The sequence below is a fragment of the Hemicordylus capensis genome, chromosome 1 (genome assembly GCF_027244095.1).
Source record: "Hemicordylus capensis ecotype Gifberg chromosome 1, rHemCap1.1.pri, whole genome shotgun sequence".
Lineage (NCBI taxonomy): Eukaryota > Metazoa > Chordata > Lepidosauria > Squamata > Cordylidae > Hemicordylus > Hemicordylus capensis.
In genome coordinates, this window is record NC_069657.1 from 249,836,980 (window position 1) to 249,862,644 (window position 25,665).

The window sequence follows — 25,665 nt, forward strand, 5'->3', positions numbered from 1 at the left end:
TGTTGCTGCTCAGCCGATTCAGAAAGCAATTTCTATTACTAATGGCCACTGGTTTGCAAATGCTTACCTTCTGAGGACCTTTGCCACAATAATGTCTGTCAGTTAACATCTGCCACCAAACCCAGTGCACTGCAAGGGATTCTGGGGCATATTCTAGGATGCACATTCAGTTCTGTGAAGGCTTGTTGACCATCATTGTTGCTAACACTTAAGTGAAGGCTTTCTCTGAATATATGTCTGAAGCTGCTTTATACTGAGTCAGACCACTAGTCCATCACGGTCAGTATTGTTTACACTGACTGGCAGCAGCTCTCCAGGATCTCAGACATGGGTCTTTCTTCTCAGCCCTACCTGGAGATGGCAGAGACTTAACCTGGGACTTTCTCTGCATGCAAAGTACATGCTTGGCAAATTATATGCTGGAAGCAGGGGTTTTGTTTGTTTGTTTGTTTGTTTGTTTGGCCCTTTTCTATATCTTGCAAGCCACAAAATCTTTTGGCAGGGCCATAAGGGCCAGGAAAAAAATTGCTTCCTGCACACAGCCTGCCATATTCAAAGAAGGTGGCAGTCCTGTCACAGATTTTTTAAAAATCCAAAGCCTTTGCTGTTGCTGGTGTCTGACGCCAAACACTGTTGCCAGCGTCTGATGCCAAAACGTCTGTTTTTATTATGTATGTATGTATGTATTATTAACTTCTATAAGGCCCAAACTTTTGTATCTTTCGTAATTATTCTTTTAACATCATTTTTAACAATGTTTTTACAAGGTTTTAACATCTGTTTTTATGCAATAAATTTGAAGGTCTTAAAGAAATACCAAATCCTTTAATTTTAAAAGCTAGCATAATCAAGCCTAAGGATGAAAAGAGTAGAGATGTGATTTTAAAAACCCATTAGAAAAAGTCAGAGGTCAAAATCAGAAGTTTTTGGGCTGCTGCTTCACGTGCTAACGTATACTGTACAATGTTGATGGGATTTATTTATTTTTTTCATTTTCAGCTAACCCATGCAGGTACTATGACAGATTCTCAAACTGTCCGACATTAGCCTATGACTGGACATGCACGCCAGATGTAATCAGTTATTGTCCAGCTGCTTGCCATTGTGTCACAGAAATACAATGAGCCTCCAAAATCAATTGATTATGCAATTCATCTCTTTGTATTGAACCTATAACTTCCTCTACTAAATTAGACTATCATTTAGATATGACTATAATTGGACAAAGATTATACTACTGCAGGACAAAACACTTTTGTGAACAAATAGTTTACAACAGACGTATTTTTAAAATATATGTCTTTCTATGTAATTATTTCAATTTATTTTGAAAGATCAGCTTTACATTTTTCCTCCTTTTTGTGATCTGTAGACCAAATTACTGAACTAATAAAGTTTCTCTTTCTGAACAAAAATAAAGTTTTATTCTTATGAAAATAAAATGTAGTAAATTGCAGTTTGACCATTTATTAGAAGTACTCCTTGAGACAATGCATAAAACTCGTGAAGAGCATCTTCCCACGACTTGGTTTAGGCTGGGTTCATGAATTAGGAACAACATTGGAGAATTCTTGGAGGCAGACATGATTTTTCCCCATGAGTTCTAAATTTGCTAGTAATTGCCAACTCTAAACCCAAAGCTCCTCCAACATGAATTCCATAAAACTCCTTCCTGTATGGCCACAGCAGCCACGGAAGAGAAAGATGAGGTGTACTCCAAAAAGGGGCAAAACTTTGGAAACTAATATGAAAGGTATCTCTATAGGTCCATTGTATTTTGGCATGTTGCTCTCTCTTAGATGGTAAGCTAACTTGATGGTAACCCCTGCTAACTTGGCAAGGAGGCATCTTTTTAACATGGTGATCTTATTTATTTATCATTTCTCTGTGTAAACCGCCCTGAGCCATTTTTGGAAGGGGGGTATAGAAATCAAATCAAATCAATCAATGAGTCTTTCAAAATCACACACAGGCCGCTTTCGGACATAGCATGAAATGGGTTGACAAAACAGAGGTTAATCGGTGAAACCAGGAATCGTCCCACAGATGATCACCCAAGTTCTGGCAAACTCCAGCTTCTAGGCGGAGGAGCCCCTCCCTCTTCCTGGTCCACTGAGGCCATATCCCAACAAGCTCCATAGTACTCACATTGCCAGACTGTGGGCAAGGCATCATCATATCAGCAGCTATTGACCACAAGCTTCAAGAGGGCTTGCCCGGCAAGATCATGCCTTTTCAGCATGGAACAGTCACCCTTGGCAGGAAAGGGCATTTAAAACCTTTTAAATGGCATTTAAACCCTTTTCCTTACAACACTTGCATCGCAAGAGCCCCACATCCTTCGCACATGCATGGTTAGTGGTAACAATGGGATGGAGAGGAGAACTATTTTTCTGATACCCTGGGAATGGATCGTGATAACTTCCTAGGGAAGTCATGATGAGGAAATATGTATATGAGGGCATGCAAAGGAACCTTGGGTCTGGTCCACTATGACAAAGGGTGCTATTGGACTCATAGACCCAGTCAAAGCAGTCCACAAACCACCAACACACACCTGCCCTGGTGTTGTCTTGCCAGCCGGGGATTAGCACTCTCATGAGAGGGCCAGTCCACGGCGAAAGACCAGAGGCTTCATGAGCTTTGGATCTCCATCAGACTGCGCCCTCATGAGTTAGGCCATCCAACTATAGGGGCCCCCACTAATGTATATATCTGTTCAAATATATATATATATATATATTAAAAAAAACCGGTATATCTGTTCAAAAATAGAACTCATACTCCTCGCCTTCCCCTCTACACTCAACCCCTACAGACTCCCAAAATGTCCAGGTTATTTCTCTCTAGGCTCTGTCTGGCAAGATCAGAGATGGCTCCTAACAGACATTCAAAATTCCCCATCTGGGACTGGCGTTGTGGCATATGCAGATTGGCTGCCATAGCTGAGGGGAGGGGAGCCCAAATCACAGGTGAGAGGAGTCCCTATTTTCAGAGATCCCCAGCAAGCCAGGTGGCCGTGCTGGGCAATATGCAGATGTGTCAAGGGAAGACCAGACTGCCAGACTGAGTGCTTTCACTCCTGCTGTCCGTCAGTCACTGTGACTTGAAAAGGTGTTGGTGTGGTAAGCCCAGGGCTTGCATTGATCTTGCAATGGGGCTGTGTGGTGACAGATCTCCGGCCCACATGCATGTCTCGATGGCCTGCCACTCCCACGAGAGAGCAGTCCTTGTTGGGAGAAGGGACGGACATATTTTGTCATCACACATTAATCGCGATCATGTCCCTGAATCATCATCACAGTGTACCCCAAGATGGTTCTTCTCATGAGTAACGCCAGAGGCTGCATACTTGCACCCAAGGGGAAGGGGCTGGGACTCCCTTCCTCTACTAATTTGTTGTTGTTTTTAAAGAACAGAGCCACTCAAGAATTCCAGGGGCTGCCTTTCAACCCAGACCCTTGGCATCACTCCCACGGCATGTGTTCTCTTTACTGGGAAACAACCAGGTTGCCCAGTTTATGGTGCCACCAGGACTCCATGTGCCTATGTAACTACTTCTTTATCATTTAATTTGTGGAGACCTCTCCACAAAGAGCCTGTCTTGCCATCCCATACCCTTTCTCTGCAGATTGCCAAAGCAGGGGAACATGAGACAAATTGGAAAGCGGGTATCCTCCAATGCGGCTTTGAACTTTGGCATACTTGGAAGCTTGGAATGGAGCAACAAGGCATCCCTGTTGCCGGGCAATGGCTAGAATGCGGAGACAGTGAAGGGCAGGGCAAGTGCTCACAGAGGCGGCCAGCAAGCAGCATCGCAGGCCTAGAGCTGGCGCGTCTCTGAGCTGCTCTGAGCCACCCTCTCAATGGTTTTGGCAGCAGCCACAGCATAAGACCCAAGTAACGGTGGTGCAGAATTTGAATGACACAATGCTGCCTTCAAACCTCAGGTTGGAGCAGCAAAACTCACAACAAACCAAAGGTTCAGATTACAGTTTTCCACAAAATGGAACCTCAGACCTTTCATATAGTCCTCATTTCCCATCTATAAATTTATTTCTCTTAAATGTACTCATTGCTGATCCCAAGTGTGGCAGCTCTCACAAGAGTTCGGAGAGCTGCCAGATAGTGACGGGGTCAGGCGGGGGATGGAAAATGGAGGCAGCCAGCCATCAGGCCCAGAACTTAATGGCGGCTGCCGGCCGGGAAAATGACAATGGCACTGGCGGGCAGAAGTTGTATAGAGACATACCTGCTGTCAAAAGCCATGTGCTTTTGTTTACAAACAAATGCACGTGGCTGGAGGATGATGTCATAGTGACGTCACAGGGGGCGGGGCGTGCAGCTGTCAAAATGTGCTGGTGTCACCAGAAATACATCACCGGATATGCGTCAGCAGAAATACGTCAGTGAAAAGGGTCAGAGGAGACCCCCACGTGACCAGAAAGGGTCAGAAGTAGGGGTACGTCCTCACCCCAGAGGTTTGGCCCCCACCTTCCACTCCTACCCCACAGAATATGTCCAGACATGTCCCGAAGGTGGGCATGTGACCCCCTCCACGAACAAGCCTAGCCACCCTGGACCAATGGGAACAGGTTTCAGACCCCGGAAAGGTCCGTGTGCACAGGCATGATAATGGTCAGGCGGCCATTTTGTGTAACAATTTATTGGTTGAAACGAGGTCAAGTGTCCCCTCTATGAACAAAACTCACCACCCAGGACCTATGAACAAGCCCACCACCATTTTGCCAGCATGGCTAACAAATAAAGTCAAGGAAGCTTTAGAGGGGAAGAAGACTTCCTTCAGAAATTGGAAGGCCTGCCCAAATGAAGAGAACAGGAAAGTGACAAACTCTGGCAAAATAAAATGCAAGGGGTAGGTGAATAGCCTGTGTCTCTCTGAGCCATCTTGTTTTTGCAGACTCACTGTGTGTGTGATCATGGGGTCCCCAGAGAGATCACTGGAGCCAGCTTGTACCCCTGACAGTTGTAATCCTCAGACCAAGCAAACATTCTATTAGCACAAGTTCTGATGGTGAGAAGTTTCCACCAAAGCCCACTAACTTCCTTTCTTCTCACAAATATGCACATGCACACTTTTTAAAAGCAAGACTTTTCTCTCTCTGTCTCACAATATAAACATTTCTGGGGTATATATCCTTTGTTTGCAAACCTAAGCACACAACAGTTACCTGGGAGTAAGCCCTCATGGGTTCATTAAGGCTTTGACTCAGGAACTGTATAGAATGGTTGCAATCTTTGCTGCTATGATTTAAACCACTTCACAGAACTTAATTTTAATTATTTAAATCTCAATTTAAATCACTATTTTCTAGTGAAAGTAAATTCTTGTTTTCTAATATAACCTTAGTACGTATTCAGAGATGTAATACATATTCAGAGATCATAATGCTCATTTGGGCAACCAGACCTTGCATTTCTTTGTTGCACTGTTTGCATTTTTGCACACATGTCTGACTTACCCACATGTACAGAAACTTCATTAAAACATTCCCAAGTGAGGTCTCTTTAAAGCGCGCAACCATGATAGGCGTTTCCCTTCTAAAATGGAGGATACACTTGGAAAAGCTTTCCTCTATGTTCCTGTTGCTTGCCTAGATCTATTCCAACCTCCCCAGATCCCCTTGGCCTTCCTTATCCCGATTCAGACACTATTCTGTAGAAGTGTAAACAAGTTGCTGTGAATTATTGTACCTGGGTTCATTTTAAAATTCAAACCGGGATACAGGCCCTTCAAGTGCACAGTACAGATAGGAAGTATAATGCTGTACCTGTGCACAGATTTGTACCTGTGTGTACACTCATTGTACAACTAGTGGTTTTGTAGCCTGTTGGATAACGGGCGCTAGGGGAGCTCTGCGCTCCAGACCACCGCCGCCATTACCCCTCCCGCCCGCGGCTCTGGCCGGGTCCGCCACTCACCGCCGCCCGCGGCTCCGGCCGGGCCCGCCACCCACCGCCGCCCGTGGCTCCGGCCTGGTCCACCGCTGCCCGGGCCCACCGCCGCATTCTTCTCCGCCGCCTCATCCGGCGGCCATCCTGGGCGGCCAGAAGCGGCCGCCCCGAAGAAGCCGGGTAAGCGGCAGCACGGCCAGGCCTCGGCCATGGCTCTGACGCCTCCCTGGCCGCGCCGTCTCCTCTGGCCGAGGCGGCGGCTTTGCCGCCGCCTCGGCCAGTGTCCCCCACCGCCGCTTACCCGGCTTCTTCGGGGCGGCCGCTTCTGGCCGCCCAAGACGGCCGCCGGGTGCTGGCGGTCCTGGCTCCCTGGCCTCTTCTGGCCATGCACTTCGCACATGCCCAGAAGAGGCCAGGGAGGCACGGACACAGGCTTGGTGTCCGTCCACGGACGGACACCAAGCGTTTTATAGATAAGGATTGTTGAACATAATGTGTGGATGTGTGAACAAGTTCACTGAATATAATTAGGAGTTATGATTAATACTCATGTTTATGATATCTTTGACCTACGTTCTTTAAATAAATAAATAAATAAATAAATAAATAAATAAATAAATAAATAAATAAATAAATAAGTTTAAGAAAAAAATCCAATTTAAATTTAAAAATCTGGATATTTTTTTAAAAAAAATCATTGTTTTCTATCAACCCCAGCTGCAATTCTATGCAACATTTACTTTATCAGTTTTGAAAAATTTAGCCATATAGATCACAGACCTGAGAGAGAATTTATGCTGAAGATCTCTCCTTTCAATACTACTATTAGTCACCAAAGTTTTTTAAAAAGCAAAATAACCAGCCAACAGCAAAAAAAAAAAAAAAACCTGGCATGATTAAGGACTATAGAGGGAGGTGCAGCTACTTGAACATTTTGGACTTGCCTGGTTTCTAAGCTGTACCTGTTAGGCTGGCTCATAATTAGAAGGCCAGAATGTCAGATTTCTTAAAAATTAAAAACAAGTATTTCTGTTTTAAAGACACATATCAGACAGAATAGGTTTGAAATTATCCAATGAGTAATTTCAGTTAAAATATCATTATTATTTTTTAAACCACCCTCCCGAGAGGAGAGCTGAGGAAGCTAGCAACAGGTTTTTCTAGATCTCTGAATGTTACAAAGATTTGCTAGTGAAATTTTAGAAGACGGGGAAAAAGAAAGGAAAAGAGAAAAGCTCCCAGCAAAAGCTGGAGCCCCACCATAGCCACACAAACTGCAGGTCCTGGAGCAGTAAAGTTGAGAGACAGAGGGGTGCATATGTAACTGAATTCAAAATGATGCCTGCAATTTATAGTTAAGTGGGTAACATGCCATGTGCAGGTGAACAGTGCCACCTGCAGTGACACTATGTGACTCCTCTGATGGTTCAAACTCACCTGAAGAACCAGAAACATTCCTATGCCCTCCTTGCTGGCTGATAGATGTGTTCCCTCCACTTTTGGGCCCCTACGAGTGTTCATGTCCCCACCCCCAATGTGTGATGGTACAGGAATACATGTACTCATTTTTAACACTGGTTTGGCCTTTACTACCCAATTAGCAATGCCCCGGGATCTTCCTGGCGAATGGGGAGTGGGACCGGTTGGGATACAGTGCCCACACTGCAGGGACACTGTTAAAGCAGATACCCCCTCTCGAATATGGGGGACCTGGGCCTACACATGAAGCCATATCAGCATGAGATTCTGCATAGATATCTGACCGAGAACCCATAGCAGGATTCAACAATGGAAAAGTGCCTCTGTAGAAGGTCCATGACAGGTACCAACTGTTCATCAGCACCCTGTGGATCAGCAGATGGGTTTGATTGTGACCCCTCTGAAGGATCATCAGCAGATGGGGTGGATGGGGTTACTAAAGAATTAGCAGCAGAGGATGGCATTTGGGCCCCGACGAGTGTGCATGTCCCCCCAATGTGTGGTGGTACAGGAATACATGTACTCATTTTTAATTAGTTTCTGAAACTTGAAGGCCTCAGACAGATCATTATAGAGTTTCAGGACTGTCTTCTGGTAATCAGTAACTCCCACGGCTTGTTCAAAAATCTGCACAGCAACATTTTTAAAGACAGAAAGAAAACTAGCCATCACCCTCAGCCATTCATCATGGTCTTTCCCACACACCACCAGATTTGGTGGAGCGTTAGCATTGCCTGGCTCCTCATCAGCGGGTTCTAAAAAGAAGAACATGACAGTTAGAAAACTATACATCAGCCTGCCCCACAAGGTGGTTGTAATTTATGTATTTAGATATGTATAGCCCACCCCACCCCCGCCCCTTCAGTACTCTACTGCTCGGGGATGGATCAGAGGCTCTTATATCATCAGGGAGCACATTCCAAAGTCCAGGGGCTGCATTGGAGAAGTCCAGGGGATGCACCTGTTCCCGAGTAGCTGCCAGAAGAGTTGGCGGCAGCCGCAGGCGAACAAGAACATTAATAAAATAACTACAATGTAAAATAAGACTAATGAAGTTAAACAAATTAAATTAATCAAGTTAAAAGACCAGACTAAAACCACAATTTTTAAAGTTTCAAATTGAAAGTCATTTAAAAAGCCAAAAAATTGAGAACTATCAAAACTACATCCTCTTTAGAAGTATGCGTTTTTAATTGGTTGCTAAAAACACCAAGTTTTTTTTCATTCTGAATGTTTTAAAACTAGTGCCCCAGGTGAGAAACGAACTCACAACCATGGTGTTGTGCTTTTGCACAAATACCCTATGCTATCCATTGCACGTGTGGAAAAATTCTTTTTATTAATAACTTTCTAAAAGTCATCTTAAAAACCTGGGTTTTCAATTGTTGATGGAACACACATTTTAGAAATCTTCTACACACCAGTGAACAGCAATGAGAGTAAAAACTAACTAACTTTTTGATTGAGAATGTACATAGTATATTTGTCTGTTACCTTATTGTGTAACCCCATCTCCTTATGTTGTAAGTGTGATACTGCAACAGAGTTTGGGCTGTTCCAGATTACAGGCTGGTGAAGCAGTACCAGATGCATTAAAGCAGGACTGCATTCTGACAAAGGGCCAGAATCTAGCCACATCCTATTTAAGGGCCCCAGTTCTCACACACTCCCCAGGGACCAGCATCCAGAGCAAATATGTTAAAACTGAGTTGCACTACACATATACACACACCCTGGATTTTAACAAGAGCACTTTTGCCCAAAAGTTTCCATTCAGACAGAGGGGGCATACCCTTTTTTTGTGTGCGTGCAAATGTTGCACACAAAAACGGGCATTGCTCCATTCAGTAGCACAACACTAATCTGGAGCACAAGCTCCAGACTTACAACCAGCTAGAACAGTCTGGCACACAGATGCTTTGATGTCGGCCAGGGATGCAGTTTGATGAGTCTGCTTTTAAAACTAGAACCTGTTCACTTGGCTACAGAGATAGAGGCCTTGTAAAAATACTTAAGAACCTGCCAATGGAACAAGCTAGCTCTTGAACACAGGGCAGCTAGAGTTATTATATGCCTTTTCTGACACCACATTCACTGGAGAAAGTAATGAGTGGGTAACACAAAGGGTAAGTTTCATGTAAAGTGACACTTACAATATAAAGAACATGAATGAATGCAGAGTTCTAACGTATTAAGAATATGATATTCTACGTAGAGTGTCAGACACTGTAGCGTATGTACTTGAGAAGGCACATTTCCATATCATGGTTTAGGGTTGTCCAAGACCATGGGTGGATTGTGTCTACATCTGAAAAAACCAAAGCAACAATATAATGGATAAGTCACTTCATAACTACCACTTAAGCCCCCCCAAAAGGGAGAGCTGTGCAGGTATGGCTTAGCATACCTAATAGTCACAGCACATCTCCCTAAAACCCTGCTCCTCCAGAATAGGAAGCTATAGTACTGCCATGTGCAACTTCTCAAGCGGCAGGCTGCCCCCAATACATGGCTGTTTTCTACACATGGCTGTTTCTACAGAAAAACAATATGTAGTAGGCTACTCTGCTCCACTCTGTGGAGTTCTCTCTTTTGCCCTAAAGAATTAATCACTCCTTCAAAACAACACATTCATCATAAACTTTTGTGGACCAGAATCTGCTGCATCACAGGCATCTGATGTATGGGATTGCTAATCCGCAACAGCTCATACTGAAACTAGAAGATAAAACATGGCCCCACAGCAGTTTGGGAAGACTTTTGCAACCCACATGCCTAAAATTTAAATTAGCAAAATGAAAAATTATATTGGGGTGTGTGTGTGTGTGTGTGTGTGTGTTTGCTTTAATCCACCATGAATTCTCTTTGCCCCCACCCCTGCCCTTTTCCAGACAGTTCTAATATACTAAATCAAAAGGAGTCATTTTGGGGGTGTTGCTCCACCAAATCTGGCACTTTTCCGTTGTTGAATCCTGCTATGGATTCTCGGTCAGATATCTCTGCAGAATCTCATGCTAATATGGCTTCACGTGTAGTCCCAGGCCCCCCATATTCGAGAGGGGGTATCTGCTTTAACAGTGTCCCTGCAGTGTGGGCACTGTATCTCAACCGGTCCCATTCGCTCCCGGGGCCTTGCTAATTGGGTAGTAAAGGCCAAACCAGTGTTAAATATGAGAACATGTATTCCTGTACCACCACACATTGGGAGTGGGAGAGGGAACATGAACACTCGTAGGGGCCCCAAAAGCAGAGGGAACACATCTATCAGCCAGCAAGGAGGGCATAGGAATGTTTCTGGTTCTTCAGATGAGTTTGAACCATCAGAGGAGTCACATAGTGTCCCCGGTCCTCAGAATGCCGACACCAAAGCGTGTGCTACCCAACATGGAGCCTCTCGAGTAGGTATGGCTTCTGATGTGGACCCGAATGCCGCCAACGAAGAGTGTGCTACCCAACATAGAGCCTCTCGAGTAGGTATGGCATTTGAGGTTGACCCTGCAGTGGGTTCCCAACCATTCTCTTCTGAAGAATCAGCAGGCATTCCTGAAGAACACCCACCCATATTCGAGGGGGGTATCTGATTTAACAGTGTCCCCGCTATGTGGGCACTGTATCTCAACCGGTCTCATTCCCCAGGAAGATCCCAGGGCCTTGCTAATTGGGTAGTAAAGGCCACACCAGTGTTCTTGCTAGCATTACAGGTGAGAGTAATGTAAAGTTGCCACCCATTTATAACGGCTCCAGGGATGCAGGGGGCAAAGTGGGCACTGTTCACCTGCAGATGGCATGTTACCCACTTAACTATAAATTGCAGGCATCATTTTGAATTCAGTTACATATGCACCCCTCTGTCTCTCAACTTTACTGCTCCAGGACCTGCAGTTTGTGTGGCTATGGTGGGGCTCCAGCTTTTGCTGGGAGCTTTTCTCTTTTCCTTTACTTTCCCCCCGTCTTCTAAAATTTCACTAGCAAATCTTTGTAACATTCAGAGATCTAGAAAAACCTGTTGCTAGCTTCCTCAGCTCTCCTCTCGGGAGGGTGGTTTAAAAAATAATAATGGTATTTTAACTGAAATTACTCATTGGATAATTTCAAACCTATCCTGTCTGAAATGTGTCTTTAAAACAGAAATACTTGTTTTTAATTTTTAAGAAATCTGACATTCTTGCCTTCTATTTATGAGCCAGCCTAACAGGTACAGCTTAGAAACCAGGCAAGTCCAAAATGTTCAAGTAGCTGCACCTCTCTCTATAGTCCTTGATTATGCCAGTTTCCCCCCCACCCTCTTGGCTGGTTATTTTGCTTTTTTAAAAACTTGGGTGAATGATAGTAGTATTGAAAGGAGAGATCTTCAGCATAAATTCTCTCTCAGGTCTGTGATCTATATGGCTTAATTTTTCAAAACTGATAAAGTAAATGTTGCATAGAATTGCAGCTGGGGTTGATAGAAAACAATTATTTTTAAAAAAAATCCAGATTTTTAAATTTAAATTGGATTTTTTTCTTAAACTTATTTATTTATTTATTTATTTATTTATTTATTTAAAGAACATAGGTCAAAGATATCATGAACATGAGTTTTAATAAGAATTCCTAATTATATTCAGTGAACTTGTTGGTCCATTCATACATTATGTTCAACAATTGTACAATGAGTGTACGCACAGGTACAAATCTATGCACAGGTACAGCATTATACTTCCTATCTGTACTGTGCACTTGAAGGGCCTGTATCCCGGTTTGAATTTTAAAATGAACCCAGGTACAGTAATTCACACCAACTTGTTTACACTTCTACAGAATAGTGTCTGAATCGGGATAAAGAAGGCCAAGGGGATCTGGGGAGTTTGGAATAGATCTGGGCAAGCAACAGGAACATGGAGGAAAGCTTTTCCAAGTGTATCCTCCATTTTAGAAGGGAAACGCCTATCATGGTTGCGTGCTTTAAAGAGACCTAACTTGGGAATGTTTTAATGAAGTTTCTGTACATGTGGGTAAGTCAGACATGTGCAAACAGTGCAACAAAGAAAAGCAAGGTCTGGTTGCCAAAATGAAACAGCATTATGATCTTTGAATACGTACTAAGGTTATATTAGACAACAAGAATTCACTTTTACTAGAAAATCGTGGGTTAAATTGAGATTTAAATAATTAAAATTAAGTTCTGTGAAGTGGTTTAAATCATAGCAGCCCAGATAGCAACCATTCTATACAGTTCCTAAGTCAAAGCCTTAATGAACCCATGAGGGCTTACTCCCAGGTAACTGTTGTGTGCTTAGGTTTGCAAACCAAGGATATATACCCCAGAAATGTTTATATTGTGAGACAGCGAGAGAAAAGTCTTGCTTTTAAAAAGTGTGCATGTGCGTATTTGTGAGAAGAAAGGAAGTTAGTGGGCTTTGGTGGAAACTTCTCATCATCAGAACTTGTGCTAATAGAATGCTTTCTTGGGCTGAGGATTATAACTGTCAGGGGTACAAGCTGGCTCCAGTGATCTCTCTGGGGACCCCATGATCACACACACAGTGAGTCTGCAAAAACAAGATGGCTCAGAGAGACACAGGCTATTCACCTACCCCTTGCATTTTATTTTGCCAAAATTTGTGTCACTTTTCTGTTCTCTTCATTTGGGCAGGCCTTCCAATTTCTGAAGGAAGTCTTCTTCCCCTCTAAAGCTTGCTTGACTTTATTTGTTAGCCATGCTGGCAAAATGGCGGGGGGCTTGTTCATAGGTCCTGGGTGGTGAGTTTTGTTCATAGAGGGGACACTTGACCTCGTTTCAGCCAATAAATTGTTACACAAAATGGCCACCCGGTCATTATCACGCCTACTCACATGGACCTTTCTGGGGTCTGAAACCTGTTCCCATTGGTCCAGGATGGCTAGGCTTGTTCGTAGAGGGGTCACATGTCCACCTTCGGGACATGTCTGGACATATTCTGGGGGTTGGAGTGGAAGCTGGGGGCCAAACTTCCAGGGTGAGGGCATACCCCTATTTCTGACCCTTTCTGGTGACGTGGGGGTCTCCTCTGACCCTTTCCGCTGACGTATTTTCACTGACGCATATCCGGTGATGTATTTCTGGTGACGCCAGCACATTTTGACAGCTGCACACCCCGCCCCCTGTGATGTCACTATGATGTCATCCTCCAGCCACGTGCATTTGTTTGTAAACAAAAGCACATGGCTTTTGACAGCAGGTATGTCTCTATACTACTGGCAGAGAAGGAAGGGGTGGGCCGTGGGGAGAAGAAGCATGTCAGCCGGCCTGCCCACCAACCAGAAAGTGCTGGGGGCAGGGGGAAGAAGGCGGGAGAAAGAAGATGTGAGCCTGCCGGAGAAGGGGGTGGGCAGAAGAAGCCAGAAAGCAGCAGCGGGGGTGGGGAGAAGCAACTGGCCAGCAAGAAAACCACAGGCGGGGGAGAGAAAATGGCAGCATTGGGTGGGTGGGCTGGCCAGAGGCTCAGATGCTCTGCGCCCGGCCTAGCTAGTAATAATATATTTTGCTACTGTGTCAAAGTCAGGTTTTTGTGTAAGGCATAGCACTTTAGATGCAGAGGATGTCTGACTATGAAACACAGCCCAAGCTCCCTCTCTCTCTCCTATATTTCTTATATTTTGCATTCTATTTGGAAAATGCTGCACCTCTAAGAAATGATGTGCTACCTTTGTCTTAAAGCAAGGGAGCAAAAGGAAAAACATGTTTTTGATAGAAATTTGTATTTCATTACAATATGATACCTCATCATTATGCTTCAACACAGGATTGTGCAAACGCTCTTGTTATGCTTTTGAGAAAAGGATGCTTGTTACTGTATTATTATTTATTATTAATGTTTTGTTTGTTTAATTAATTAATTAATTAATATACCACCCGGCTCCACAGGCTCTAGGTGGTTCACAAAAAGAAACACACAAAAACACGCCCGCCCCCCCACAAAAAGCCTGTTATAAACAGAAATTTAAAATTTTAAAACATTTGAAGATTACTAAAAGCCTGGCTGAATAAAAATGTCTTTAGGGCTATTTTGAAGGCTGGCAAAGATGTTAAACCAAGAATGTCTATAGGGAGCGCCTTCCACAGCCTAAGAGCAACTACAGAGAAGGCCCATTCCTGAGTCACTGCCAGAGAAACCAGCAGCATAGAGAGACAGACCTCTCTTGATGCTCTCAAAGTGTGGTGGTGATCATGCAGAAGAAGGTGCTCTCCTAGGTCCTAAACTGTTTAGGGCTTCAAAGGTAATCCCCAGTACTTTGTATTTTGCCCGGATATTGCTTTTAAACAAGCATAATATGGTATCTCCGAGACACCCTGAAGACCAATCTAGCCACTGCATTTTGGACCAACTGAAGTTTCTGAACTACATACAAAGGCAGCCCCATGTAGAGCGGATTGCAGTAGTCACATCTATTGGTTACCAGAGTGTGCACCACAGTTCTGAGATCACTATCATCAAGGAACGGATAGCAACTTTCGTATCAACCAAAGCTGAGCAAAAGCATTCCTGGCCATGGCCTCAGCCTGAGAAACCAGAGTGAGGCCTGGGTCCAGAAGTACTACAGAGCTACATACTTATTCCTTCGGGGGCAGTGCAAACCCATCCAGAACAGGAAGGCCTATTGCATCCCTTTAAGTACGTCCACTTACCATGAGTACCTCCCTCTTGCTTGGATTCAGCTTTAATTTATCACTCATCCAGTCCATTACTGCCTGTAGGCAGGCATTTAGGAGGGCTATGCCATTTCCTGATGATGATGTCATGGAGGAATATATTTAGGTGTCTTCAGCATATTGATGACACCCTGCTCCAAATCTCCTGATGATCTTACTCACCAGTTTCATGTAGATGTTAAAAAGCATCGGAGATAAGATGGAGCCCTGAGGGATACTATACAATAGCTCTCATTTCAGAGAGCAATTATCTCTAAGTGACACCATCTGGAATCTACTGGTGAGACAGGAACGGAACCACTGCAAAGCAGTGCCACCTATTCCCAAATTCTCCAAGTGATCTAGAAGGATACCATGGTCGACAGTATAGGAAGCTGCAGAAAGGTCCAAAAGAACCAATGGAGTCACACTCCCTCTGTCCATTCCTTGGTAGAGATCATCCATCAGGCCAACCAAGGCTGTCTCTCCACCCCATAGCCTGCTCTAAAGCCAGTATTAAATTGATCTAGATAATCAGTATCTTCCAAAACTGCCTGGAGATGATCAGCCACGTCCCTCTCAATTATCTTGTCCACCCAAAGGAGATTGGAGACTGGCCCATAATTATCCATCACTGAGGGCTCTAGTACAGGCTTCTTAAGCAAAGGTTTCACAACTGCTTCCTTTAAACATTGAAGCAGCCTGCCCTCCCTCAACGAGACATTTATGATGTCAACTAGGCCATCTCTAATAGCCACCCTGCTAGATGTTATAAGCCATGTTGGGCATGGGTTCAAAGGGCAAGTGATAGGTTGAACACTTCTAATGAGCTTGTCCACATCCTCAGGAATCACAAATTGAAACTGATCCATTCAAACTGAGCCAGAGGAGTTTATTGGACGCCTCTTCAGTTGACCCTGTCATAACCATGGAGTCCAAGTCAGCTCGAATGCAAGAGATTATGGGGCTATTCTCACAAGTAACAAAAATCGGGTTAGGAGAGTCTAGGCTGGTTTTTGTTAATCATAAGAACCACCCGCTCAAGTAGCCCACCCACTCAAGTAGCCCGCTCAAGTAGCCCGCCCCTTAGCCCGGGTTTGCAGAGTGAGCGCTCCACAAACCTGGGCTATCTGCTCATGAGTAGCCACGGCACGGCTCTGTGCCATGGCTACTCATGAGTAGACCCCCAACCGGGAGGCGAAAAGCCTCCTCCCGGCTCCAACGGTCTCCCCAGTATGCCCTGCACGCTCGCGCAGGGCATATTGGGGCTTCCGAGGGCCGCGCAGCCCCCACTCCCCTCAGCCCCCGCTGGCTCCGTCACAGAGCCGGCAATCGTGTGGGCGGCCGATCTGGCCGCCCAGGGCTCCCTGCCCGATCGCCTGCGAGGAGAGAGGGCTTGGCCCGCTCTCCCTGCAGTTTTTTAAAAAGTGGGTCTCACAGATCATGAGACCCACCTCTTTATCTGCAAAAATTGTTGTTAAAAGAGGGAGAATGGGAAATCCAGAGCTAAGTTCAGGGAGGAGGGAACTTCAGTCAATCTCCTCGCTACTCTGAACAACTCTAGTACCCACAAACTTGCAGATGCAATACATGCAGAATAGAATTGCTTCTTTGCCACATGCAATGCCACAGAATAAGCCTTCAAATGGGCTTTGTGTCATGTCTTATTGGATTCAAGTTGAGTCTTCATCTCTTTATGCCCTAGAACTCTCCCTTGCTGCTTCAGCTCCCGTAGCTGTTCAGTAAACCATGCAGTGAGTTTTGAAGCAGAACAGAGAAGGCTCTTTGAGGCAATAGTGTCTACTGTCCTGGTAAGCACCCTATTCCATGTTTCCACAAGGGCATCAACAGAATCTTTGGCAGAACCAAATCTCAAACCTTCCAAGGCCTCTTGGAATCCTATAGGAGCCAATAGCCTCCTTGGGCTGACCATCCCAATAGGTCCTGCACCCCTGAAGAGGTGGGATGTGAAAACCAACTCGAATCCAAACTGGTTTGAATACGGAGTGGTTCAGTTCGATGGTTTGGATTTGGACCAAACCTGCCATTGAAAATACAGTGCTGGTCCAAGTTCAAGCCAAGTCATGCCTGGTTCAGTTTGAACCGATTCGAAAAGGCTCGAGCCTCCATTTTGTGATGTAGTGGCCATTTTGTGAGCCATTTGGAAGGGCGGTATACAAATAAAATAAATAAATAAATAAATAAATAATAACAAATAAAATTGATTGGCCAAGCTCCTGCTTCCCTCATTGGCCAGATGTGTCTGGCCCTTTCATTGGCTTGGAAGTGTTGCCAGTCATGGAGAACTGTCACCTTATTGGCCAGGGGGGTGGGACAAGTGGGGGTTCCAAAGGAGGGAGATTCAGCTAATATTTAAAGGCCAGTCCAAATCACTCTGCTGACTGAGAGGAGAGAGAGAGAGAGAGAGAGAGAGCTGCTGCCTGAGCCACTGGTTGTGGAGTCTGTCTCTCTGCTGGTCTCAGGTCTGACTCTGGCTTGTCTGTCCTGCCCTGTTGTTGTTGTTGTTGCTTTGTTTTGTTTTCCCCTTTTTCTAGTCCTTTTAAAAAGAATCTTCCCCCCTTTTAAGGAATTTTTCTTTAACCCTTTTAATTTAATTTATTGGTGTTTATCTTCATTTGTGGGGGTTTGGGGGGGTGGATGGCCCACCTGCAGGCTGCCGAATGCCCCCCTGCCCCAGCTGGGTGTGTGCTGCTGCACAGGCCAGGTGTTGCTGGGCTGCAGCCCCCAGCCTGTGCAGCATGGACACCCAGGGAGAAGACTTCAGGACTATGGAGGGTTAAGTGTTTGCTTACTCCTTTTGCCCCTTAGATTTTGTGTCTAAATAGGGCCTCCTATGTTGGTTTTGGTGGAAGGATCTTTGCTGGTTTTTGTGTGTTTGGGGGGGGCAGGTTTTTTCGTTCCAGGTCCTCCTTAGTTGTTACTCCTTTTTATGGTTATATTGTGTTGTTGGGTCGTGTGTGTTGGTGGCAGCAGGCACACAGTTTAGGTTTGTTTGTTTTTTAATCAAATTTTAAAAATCCCTGGGGGGAGGAAGATGTCTGAGCACCATGTCCTGAGCAAGGCTCGGACCCGGGTGGCAGGCAGAGGAGGGAGAGGTGGCCCGACTGCTGTGGAGGTGGAGCATGGGGGGGAAGAGAAGATGGGTGACAGTGCCACAGTTGCCCAATTCTTTGTGCCGAGTGAGGTGGTGTGAAGGCTCTCCTACCCAGAGAAGCCTGCTGCCATTCCAGTATCTGCACTGTCAGAGTTGCTGCCCCTGGTGACACCTGGCAGTGTGGGTGGGCACTCATCTGCCAGGGAAGCTGATGTTTCTATGGTGGGGGTGGAGGGCAGGGGCTCGACAGCTGCTAGTACAGCCAGACTGTCCCTCTCTCTCATGCCCCCCCCCCAGTCGCTTATCTCGCCACACAGTGGGGCCCCTGCTGCCCAAGTCGTGGTGTCTTCTGGGTCCTCCAGGGATGAGAAAGACACAGAGGAAGGGTCTGCTGCTGTGGAGAAGGAGCCCCCTCAGCCTCAGCCAGGCCCTTCTGGCACACAAGGAGGTAGGATTGGTTGGGGGGGGCGGGTGGCCAGCAGCCCCAGTAGAGCCACCATCAACAAAGCAGTCTAAGTTGGTGTCCAAGACATCAGAGACCACCACAAGCAATGTTTGGAGGCACATTGAGGCCCCTCAAAATGCCCCAACCAGTGCTTGCTGTGTTCACTGCAGGGCACAGGTTAGATGGGGGAAGGATGCTTAGCATCTGGGGATGACCTCCATGTAGTGACACATGTTGCACCGTCACCCAGATCTCCTTAGCTCCACTGACAGCACCAGCACGCCTTGTGTGCCTGAGGGTAGCGCTGACAAGGGGTGTGCACCAGCTTCTTCACTGAAGCAGGAGACGCTGCCAGTCAAGCAGTGGACACAGGTGTCGAGTGGCAAGCAGCACCAAGGTAGGAAGGACCCATGTCTCCTCACCCGACTCATAGGGGAGATGATGGCCACCGACAACCAGCCTTTCCAGCTGGTTGAGAACTCTGGCTTCCTCTGGATACTCCAGATGCTCGCTCCCTACTACATCATCTCCTCAAGGACCACCTTCAGTCAGATGGTCCCCTCCCTGTATGGGCGATGCAGGAAGCTCATGTCAGGCCTGCTGAGTGCAGCATGCCCTGGCATAATCATGCATTTCACCACTGATCAATGGAACAGTGTGAGTGGGATACACACTGCTTTTCTGTCCCTCACTGTTCACTGGTGGGGGCCAGAGAGAGAGGAGACCTCCAGTGCTGCCTCCACATCCAGCCCTTCACACACAGTTCAACACAGGTGGGTCATCATGCATGTGGAGATAATGCACGCCAAAGAGGAGGCGGCAGCTGTCATCAACTGCCAGATTGAGGAATGGCTAGCTAGGTTGCCAAACCTCAGCCAGAGGTTCATTGTTACAGACAATGCCTCCAATGTAACCAGGGTAGTAGAGCTGATGGAATGTGTGAACATCTGGTGTATGGGCCACATATATCACTTGGCTGTGACAGATGCCCTAGGCCTCAAGGAGGCCAGGGTGGGCTAAGGAGCAGGCACACACACCACTGGGTGCTGCTGCTGCTGCCATGGCTGCACTTGTGGAGAAGTCCAACAAGATTGCAGCCCATTTCCCTGATCACAGCAGTGAGAAATCAGAGTGAGAGATCCAGGTGCATGCTCCGTGAGCGGCAGCATGAACATCAGCTCCCTCACCATCTCATCCCCAGGGATGTAGTGAACCGGTGGCACTCCACCTTCCTCTTGCCCCAGCACCTGCTGGAGCAGGAAGTGGCCCTTGATGACCTGGCAAGGAACAAGGGCTTGGGCGTGTGCAACCTCTCTAACCCGGAATAGAAACTCATGTGCAGGATGGTGTTGGCAATCAGGCCCTTCCTGTTTGCAATGAAGACCTTGATGTGTGAGCACTGCAAGATATTCCCTTCAGGGGATGAAGCCACTCTGGGAAGAGCAGAAGGTTTCAAGTTCCCTCACTGGCTTCTCCAAGATAGGGCTGAGAGAGATTCCTGCCTGGCTGAGAGAGATTCCTGCCTGCAACCTTGGAGAAGCCACTGCCAGTCTGTGAAGACAATACTGAGCTAGATAGACCAATGGTCTGACTCAGTAAATGGCAGTTTCCTATGTTCCTATGTGCCGATGCCTCTCCTCTGAGCCAGGTCCTGCCTGCTGTGCTTCTCCTTCTCATGGATGAACTCCAAGCCTCGCTCACCATTCGGGATGGCCAAGCACTGGTGGGCCAGCTGAGGTCTGGACTTTCGAGAGGCTGATTAATAAGTTGGATGACAAAGAGGAGTATGTCTGCTTGTCTTTGCAATCAAGGGCAACGTCATTTATGCTGGCAACTTTCCCAGGTGGAGGGAACTCCTGGTCAAGAGAATTAGAGAGGAACAGATTAGGAGGTCCAGAGATCAGGAGAAGGGTGCTGGTGCACCCCCTGCACATGTGCAATCCACACCCAGCAGTAGTGTGGGCAGGCCTTCCTCTCCCCCCCCTCCACCTCTTTCCAGTCTAGCAGCGTGGAAATATGGTCTAATTGTCTCACAGGGATTCTGGTAAGGGAGATGTTATTCTGATGGATCACAGACATTCCACTCCCCTACCCACTTCCCCAAACCTGCTTCAGCGCAGACTACCCAGCAGGAAGAAGCTGAGCCCATACCAGGCCACTTGCCTCTCCTAACCAGGTCTCAGTTATACAAGCCAAGTCAGCTCCCTCATCTATGATCAAATTATGGATGATCTTGGTCTTATTTTGAATTGATCTGGCATCGCAAAGGAGCAAGGTCAGGCTCTGTGGGTGGATGGAACTACACACCAATGCCTGAGAGCTGACAGGACAACCAGAAGGGGAAACAGATATTAAATGTCAGGTTTCCCTTCCCCTATAACAATCTGCTGACCTGCCAATGCCAAATCTTCTATTCCCCACCACTACTGTGATAGCTGCTCCAGAACCCCCAGAAGCGCCCCCTATTCCCACACTTATACCAGATCCCTGATACATAGCTGTGAATAGCTGGGCGAGAAGAAAACGACGCTTGGCACTATAGGAAAGGAGTCCAAGACAGTGACTTGGCCTCAGCCCTCAGTCCCACCCCCAAAGGCCACCACCAAAGGCTGGCCTCCTTTGGCCGCTGGCTTCTGCAGCCACCTGCCGGCGGCCTGTGCCAACAGATGCACCCCTGGCTGCTGCCCATCCTAATTAGGGCCAGGAGGTCAGAAGCCCAATGGGTGAGGCTCTCACCCCCACTAATCAGGCAGCCCGGCCAGGTGCAAGATATCAAAACACAATTAGAGTGAAAATATTGCATGTTTATTTGGCGGAAGTGAAATGAGAAGTAATTTCAAATGAAAAGGTTGCAATTAATGAAAAAAGGTCAGGGAACATGCAGCACTAGAAATGATAATAATCGTCCCCAGTTGTCTTTGTCACATGTCATAGGGCAAAGAGAGGAATCCACAGGTCTCAGAATGTTCAGCATTCAAGTGCAATTCTTCAGTATTATCTTTTGGTTTCATAACTATCCGCATTGTGAAAACAGAACACCATGTCAGCTTGCTGCCACCTCCTGCAGATTTCATTGCACAACAATATTTTAAACTATTGTTCCATTATGTGTTCAGCAAAACGAAAAACTTGTAGCCGTAATACTGCAGAATGATGGTCTCTGTAAATACCTTCCCAATTCCTGTGGGGGGCGGGGACTCATCTTAACTTTTTATATGAACTGTAGTACTAGCAACCAAACACAAATATGGAATTAGACCACATGCAACAGTAATTACTTCTGGTAAGAATATTAACATTAAGTTTTGACCTGGGGCAATGTTTTTATTTTAATCATCTGCATTTTCCTTTTCTGATCAGCAGAAGCATACTTGAGGAGGAAAACATAAATAAATCAACAATGAACTTGACAGACCTGAAGAAGTCTGTCATTATGGAAGTACGTACATGTGTGTCATATTGTGACTTACACATTACAGCTGAGAACATACTTCTGTGGTGGGGTTGGGAACATAAATTAATCAACAATGAACTTGACAGACCTGAAGAAGTCTGTCATTATGGAAGTACATACATGTGTGTCACATTGTGACTTACACATTACAGCTGAGAACATATGTTTCAAAGCTGAATGAACATAAGTCATTAATCACTCTCTCAATATCTCAGGAGGATTGCATCAGAAACAAAGTACATTCAGAAAAAAACTATAAATGTACAGGTTTCGCCACTCTGCACAGAATCATTCTTCAGGTTATTCCTGCTTCTAACATACTGAACTCATCTCTGACCAAAACAACGGCAACAAATAACATTTTAAAAGTCCACTCCATCTTTACACAAAAGTAAATGCCACTGTGGTCAATGGGTTTCACTCCCAGGTACTTATACTACTAGTACTACCCTACTACTACTGATACAAGCTACTACTACCGTACTACTACTGATACAAGTATACACATTATTTCAGCCATAACAATCATTTTGAATAAAATTTCAGAAATTGCTCCTAGATTCATTTACTGGTGTTACAAAATATTAATGATATAACTGTATTTGTAACCTGTACAGCAAGAATAAGACTGTACACCAAGAACAGTGTTAATGGGCAAAAAAGTGCAACCATATGTGAATGAAAAGAAATGGTTCTTTTCTCAAATATCAGCTTACCTTCTGCAGCTCCCCATCACAATAAGTACATGTTCCACCACTGACTACTCAATATCACATTGCCAGCCAGCGTGGTGTAATGGTTAGAGTGCTGGACTAGGACTGCGTCGACTGGAGTTCAAATCCCCATTCAGCCATGAGACTAGCTGGGTGACTCTGGGCCAGTCACTTCTCTCTCAGCCTAACCTACTTCACAGGGTTGTTGTGAGGAGAAACCTAAGTATGTAGTACACTGCTCTGGGCTGCTTGGAGGAAGAACAGGATATAAAATGTAATAATAATAATTTTTTTAAAAGGTACTAACAACATAATTTCAGCATGCTAGTTATCACAGACTACCTGATGATGTGAATAGTGGAAAATAAATGTGGGTACATTCATTGTTCAATAGATACTTTTTTTCTCTAAATAATATACAAGGTATCACCTAATGGCGCAGCGGGGAAATGACTTGCCTAGCAAGCATGAGGTTGCCGATTCATATCCCACTGTTTCCAAGACTATGGAAAACACCTATATTGGGCAGCAGCGATATAGGAAGGTGCTATATAGGAAGGCATCATCTCATACTACGTGGGAGGAGGCAATGGTAAACCCCTCCTGTATTCTACCAAAATAAAACCACGGGGCTCTGTGGTCACCAGGAGTCGACACCACCTCGACGGCACACTTTACATACCACACATTACATATCCAATACTACAACAGTGAAAACCGTATGAGCAAAGTATGTGGCAAATACATTTCTACACTGCAATGTAAGTTTGTACATCCTGAAAGCATGTGTATGTCCACATACACCTGTGGGTAAAGGACAGTAATTGTAAGGCATATTTATCTGCATTTCTAATAACTATGATTGATTGATTGATTGCCATCAAGTTGGTGTCAACTCTTAGTGACCACTAATAACAATACAAGATATTAAACATAGTCATTAATGGAGAATATGTTGTCCATAGTCCAAATGTATACTCCATTTGCACTACATAAACTTTATGTAGATTAGCAAAGGAGACTTTCAACCATGCAGTGTGAGCCTATGTTTGTTTTCTCAGAATTCTGAACAAATTCAGTCAAGTTTGATTCCAGGAGGTTTTTCACAGGAGGTTTTTAAAGCCCTTTAAGACACATCTCCTCTGGAATGGAGGTGCTGCATTCACATGGCCAGATTTACCCTGCAGTCCCTGCGAGTTATTGGGGAGCAGTTCACACACAAGAAAAATCAAATAAAAGCACCACACATGCTTCACAGTTCTCTCTCAGACCTTCTGGGTTGCAAAACAACTTGAACATAAGTGTATTTATGAATGAATGAATGAATGAATAAAATAAATATAATACTGTTTTTGTAATTTGTATATTGTAACCAATAGTTTTTGTAATTTTCTGCCATGAAACAAGCCACTTATAGGACTTTTTAGATAGTGTTTTTTTTTTTAAGCCAGCAAATTTTCCAAGCTGTTTCAAAATAAATATTCAGAGACTTCTCAGTCCCACCCCCCATATCAAAGCCCTATGGCAAGCAGATCCCTATATATTCGGGGGGGGGCGGGAAAGGTAACCACAAAAAGGAGTTCACACTCTACCTGGCAAATGCTGGGCTGGGCAGGGCAGCAAGGGGTCTTCTGCTGCAGAGAACAGCGGTGGCCACTCTGGCTGCCTCCTCCTTCCTGTCTTGCTTGGGCCCTAATTGAGTTCAGGCTTCACAGAGGCCTACACAGAGGCCTCCGTGGAAGCCCCGCTCACCCGCCGATCAGCTGAGAAGTGGGAGAAAAGGAGCTCTTTGCAGCTTGCCTGCTGCTTCCATTGCGGGCCAGGAGAACAAGCAGGAGAGACGGCAAACATGGCAAGTGGCTGAGGGGCCTTGGGGCTGGGTAGGAGGCAATGGGGAGTCACGTGAGGTGCCCCTGGGGGGCCCCTCCAGGCAGTGGGGCCCCTAGACAACTGTCTCCCCTTGCCCGATCGTTGTTACGCGTGTGACATAAAGACATACTGGTGTTATTTGAAATAACATTTGGTTAAACTATTCCCTGACAAATGGTCATTCTTCATAAAACTCTTTGGTTTCTTGTGCCATTTCCCATGTCCATAAATTTCTCAATAACTGATATAGTCACCTGTTCTGTTTATGCTGAGCAGGGCTCAAAGAAGATACAAGAGGTAATGCACCAATTGTATCCACTAAGGTAACAGAAAAGGGCATGCTTAATTCAGTATTTTTTGTTCCGACTGTGAGCCTCTTTGGAACTGGGAACGCTCTTCTTATTCTGTGTAAAATGCCATATACAACAATTCTGTAATAAAATACTGACTTACACACCACTCAGCCAGCTGTGCATCCAAGAGAGATGTGTGGGACTCACCGGAACGTGGATGCTCCAGTCGATGGCAGAGAAGGTCCTGTACATCCTAAGCACTGTGCCAGATGCAGCACTTAGGATGCACAGAGTCTGCCCTGTCATCAGTGGAAGCACCCACACACTAACACTGGTGTGCCCCATGTAGCCAGTGCCCGGCTGACAGTGTGGTATGTAAGCTCATTCTATAGCATGTTCTGCCTTTACACATCATTGTGCCCATTAAATACTTCCCTAAACTTTTGTACAACAGCTTGTAATGTTTGTATTATTTATGGAAAATAAATAAAGGAGGAGGAGGAGGAGGAGGATAAAGGGGCCTGCTTTCCCCTTGAAAGAGCAGGCTTGCGATATGGAGGTCATCCTGGACTCACAGCTCCTGCTGGAACAGCAGTTGGAAGCCATGGCCAGGAGAGCCTTTGCCCAGCTTCGTCTGGTACACCAACTGTGGCCTTACCTCGACTGGCAGGCCCTGGCAACTGTAAATCATGCCCTCGTCACCTCTCGGTTGGACTATTGCAAAGTGCTC

The 25,665-nt window shown here is 45.6% G+C and overlaps 1 protein-coding gene, 2 long non-coding RNA genes and 1 pseudogene across 7 annotated transcripts in view; 1 reads left to right on the forward strand and 3 right to left on the reverse strand.

Moving 5' to 3' along the window:
- Positions 1-1,427, forward strand: part of LOC128339827 (serotriflin-like) — an 83,445-nt gene extending 82,018 nt beyond the window's left edge. For all 5 annotated transcript variants that reach the window (XM_053284285.1, XM_053284289.1, XM_053284286.1 and 2 more), the window contains one exon: positions 1,000-1,427. In XM_053284285.1, the coding sequence (XP_053140260.1) occupies positions 1,000-1,124 (125 nt within the window). In that variant the 3' untranslated portion in view covers positions 1,125-1,427. The remainder of the gene's footprint in view (positions 1-999) is intronic.
- The window catches only part of LOC128339833 (uncharacterized), a 55,221-nt gene extending 49,168 nt beyond the window's left edge, over positions 1-6,053 (reverse strand). The window contains exon 1 of the long non-coding RNA XR_008313246.1: positions 5,944-6,053. This is a non-coding gene — a long non-coding RNA (uncharacterized LOC128339833). The remainder of the gene's footprint in view (positions 1-5,943) is intronic.
- A 3,310-nt stretch (positions 6,054-9,363) lies between these two features.
- On the reverse strand, positions 9,364-9,523 carry LOC128341376 (uncharacterized; annotated as a pseudogene).
- Positions 9,524-21,389: 11,866 nt separating this feature from the next.
- Positions 21,390-24,306, reverse strand: LOC128339834 (uncharacterized). Its single transcript, XR_008313247.1, has 2 exons — positions 22,777-24,306; positions 21,390-21,834 (listed from the first exon to the last, which is right to left on the reverse strand). It is a non-coding gene; the product is annotated as an uncharacterized LOC128339834 (long non-coding RNA).
- Positions 24,307-25,665: the final 1,359 nt, after the last annotated feature.